This window comes from Nicotiana tabacum, chromosome 13 (assembly GCF_000715075.1).
Source record: "Nicotiana tabacum cultivar K326 chromosome 13, ASM71507v2, whole genome shotgun sequence".
NCBI lineage: Eukaryota > Viridiplantae > Streptophyta > Magnoliopsida > Solanales > Solanaceae > Nicotiana > Nicotiana tabacum.
Window position 1 is genome coordinate 116,318,312 of NC_134092.1, and position 3,585 is coordinate 116,321,896.

General features: G+C 32.5%; 1 protein-coding gene across 1 annotated transcript; it reads left to right on the forward strand.

Moving 5' to 3' along the window:
* Positions 1 to 2,448: 2,448 nt before the first annotated feature.
* Positions 2,449 to 3,339, forward strand: LOC107766956 (uncharacterized). The gene has a single exon (XM_016585874.1). The coding sequence runs from the start codon at positions 2,449 to 2,451 to the stop codon at positions 3,337 to 3,339; it is 891 nt and encodes a 296-aa protein (XP_016441360.1).
* Positions 3,340 to 3,585: the final 246 nt, after the last annotated feature.

Here is a 3,585-nt window from a genome sequence, read left to right on the forward strand (position 1 = left end):
CGTACACAACCGATGAGGGGTAAAAGAATATTTCTCTAGCAATATTGATCACGCTCCAAATATCCAATGCGCTTTAGCCATTACATACCTATTATTTTTAGCATCTATATTTTTGTTTTTCATTTTAATTTAAAAAAATGGGACTTTGGTTCATCAAATAGTCAACTTATAATAAAATGAAACGCCACTGCTGACCAGAAAGAATAAGAATTCCAGTTTGACGTTTTGGCACCTCGAGCTCAATAAAAGTCAAGAGACATGTCGCGTGCCAGTTTTCCAGTCTTGGCTTAGTTTTTCTCGTTCAAAATCAAGGCTTGTGGACATGAAAGGGTTTGATCTGTCGTTTTCTTATTTTTATTTCTTATTCGGTGTACGCTCTTTACTAGAATTTTCTTTATTCCCAGGATTTGAAGCTGATCCCTCTAATTAAGAGTGAAGTGATCTTATCAATTCCATTGCAATCCTTGATGGCGATATATCGTTTTCTATTTGGTACTGGACAAAAACTTATTAGTCCCTCGAACTCTAACCTCAAACTCAATTTTGAAATTCCAGCTAAACAAATATTCAGCATATATATATATATATATATATATATATATATATATATATATATATATATATATATATATATATATATGCATACACACTCCTTTATTGACATTTTGATCACTAATTAACGTTGATCAACAAATGAGGATAAGAATGTTTCATAACAAAAATATTAACAAATAAACCTTCTTCGGGAAAGAGAAATAATGCAACTAGGATTACTAGGCATTTTATTTTATGCTTAGAGCTTTTGAGTTTGCAAACTCATTTTTGAGGTTTTACAGAAAGTGGCTGTTTGAGTTAAATCTTGAAAAAAAAGTAGTAAAGTTTAAAAAACAAATCAAACTCAGTTTTTCACATCTTTCAAATACTTTAAGACTAGTTTGTGTGAAACCTACCATTTTTAAAAATTTGAAAAGTTGAAATTTTTTAAGATTTAGCTCAAACAAACACAGAAACCTGGTTAATTTATAGTACACTTTATTTTTTCCCTATTATATTGGACGATTTTAATGGATTGAGATTTGCTAGGATCCGCAAAAACAAAATGTACAAAATTTAGTATTATCACTGTATCTTGAACAGCTGTACTGTTCTATGTAACTCAAAAAAGATAGAGTTAATTAATCGCCTTCATTTAAACCGAGCTTATTAATTACTTCCTCCGGTCCACAATAAGTGATTTTTTGGTCGTTTTCACACAAATTAAAAAATACACCTTTTAACATTAATTAGCAATAAAATTGACCGCCTTCATTTAAACCGAGCTTATTAATTACTCCCTCCGGTCCACAATAAGTGATTTTTTGGTCGTTTTCACACAAATTAAAAAATACACCTTTTAACATTAATTAGCAATAAAATTGACCATATTAACCTTTACTATCTCTTCACATAAACACTCCTAACACATACTCCAACACTATTTACTCCAAGAGCAATATAGAAAAAAAATAATTAATTCATTCTTGAAATCTGAAAAAATCATTTATTTTGGATTACAAAAAAAAAAAGCCAAAAAATTACTTATTGTGGACCGAAAGGAGCATGATAATAGAAAACCTCAGATATGTTGCGGTCAAAGTTATAAGTTACTTTACATAATTAATTGCATACACCAAGGCTAATATAAGAGCGCATATAACGATATATGGCAAAACTGTGGATATGATACGATATGCATTATTTCTTTTTGAAAATATTTTTTATTTGTTTTTCGCCCGCCTAATACGTGCTTTGGACCTACTAATTCAGATTCACGTTGAAAAATTTCACTTTGGAGATAAAATACTCTCAACCAAATGCAACTTAATACACATAACTCGAATTTATGACTTTTGATTAAAGATGGAGAAATACTTCTCACTCCACCATAACCGTTGGCGGTTAAATATATTAAAATTTATGTGTTTACTCAAACAACACTATACAAAATTGGGAATCAAAAATGATAACGAGGAATTATTATTCGAGTCTTCACGTCCAACTTAATATTACTATAGATTGACCACTGTGTTGGGAAGAAGAAACTTAGAGATAGAGAAGAAGGGTGAAGAAGTGGTCGTGCATATTATATCTTTAGAATATAGGGGGGCATAATTAATGAGTTAGGGGACATAAATTAGTGGACATGAGGGGACATAAATTAATGGTGTTAGTAAAAAGATTATAATATAAGGAGACATAAGTTAGTGAGTTATTGTGGGACCAATAAATATATATGTCAAGTGCATAATATATACATGTACAAAGCAAACAATGAAAAATACGGGAGATTTTTTTCAATCAGATTTCTCCTTCAATTTCGTACATGATATCAGAGCAATAAGCTCGATCTAATAGTCCAACCATCAAATCAATTTACATCAGATTCATCATCATAATCAGTAACCTAAAATGCCAGAAACAACCATCACGTCTACTCGTGATACGAGCAATGCTGCAAAATCAGTCAGCTATGATGTCAACCACCCTTATTATCTCAATAACTCTGATTTACCTGGAATGACTCTAGTCAACACTGTGTTTGATGGAAGAGGATACCCAGGGTGGAGGAGATCTATTCTCCTGTCTTTATTAGCCAAGAAGAAACTTGGTTTCATCAATAGAGCATGTCAATCTCTAGATCTGAAATATCCACACCATGAACAATGGAGTTATGTGAATGACATGGTCATCTCTTGGATCCTAAATACTCTCTCAAAGGATATTGCAGACAGTGTGATATACTCCAAAACTGCAAAAGAACTTTGGGACAGCTTGGAGCAGAGATTTTGGAGATCAAATGGAGCCAAGCTTTTTCATCTGCAGAAGGAGTTATCAGGTGTAGTACAGAGAAACAATGACATTGCAGCATACTTCACTAAGCTCAAACGAATGTGGGATGAATTAGATGCTTTAAATGTTATCATATGTTGTTCATGTGTTTGTGTTTGGGAAGTAAAGGCAAAGTTGACTAAGTCTCTTGAGGATCATAGATTGATCCAATTCTTAATGGGAATAAATGACATCTATGCACAAGCAAGAGGAAATATCCTCATGATGAACCCTTTGCCTAACATAGATGTTGCTTATTCACTTCTCCTACAAGATGAAAATCAAAGAAAAGTTTATGCAAATGCACATTTTAATTCTGAATCAGTATCATTCATGGCAGCTAGAGAGGCCAAGCAGCCTAATGCACAACTTCTAGCTGATTTTGCAGCCTTTATGATCATAGGACAAGGGAAGAATTATCATAAACTTAGAAGCCAAATAAAGAGGAGCAACCATATCACCCAAATATAATAACTCAGGGCAAAAGTTTGTTAAACTTCAGCAAAGGTTTAAAGGGAAAAAGAAGTATAATCCAAATATGTCTTGTACTTATTGTGGAAAAACTGGACATACACAAGAGGACTACTATAGAATTATTGGATTTCGAGAAGATTTTGAGTTCACCAATCACAAAGGTTATCAGACTCAAATTAAAGAAAATGTAGTACTAACATATGAGGAACGTGAGAATTCAGCAGGACAAAACACTGAGCTCAA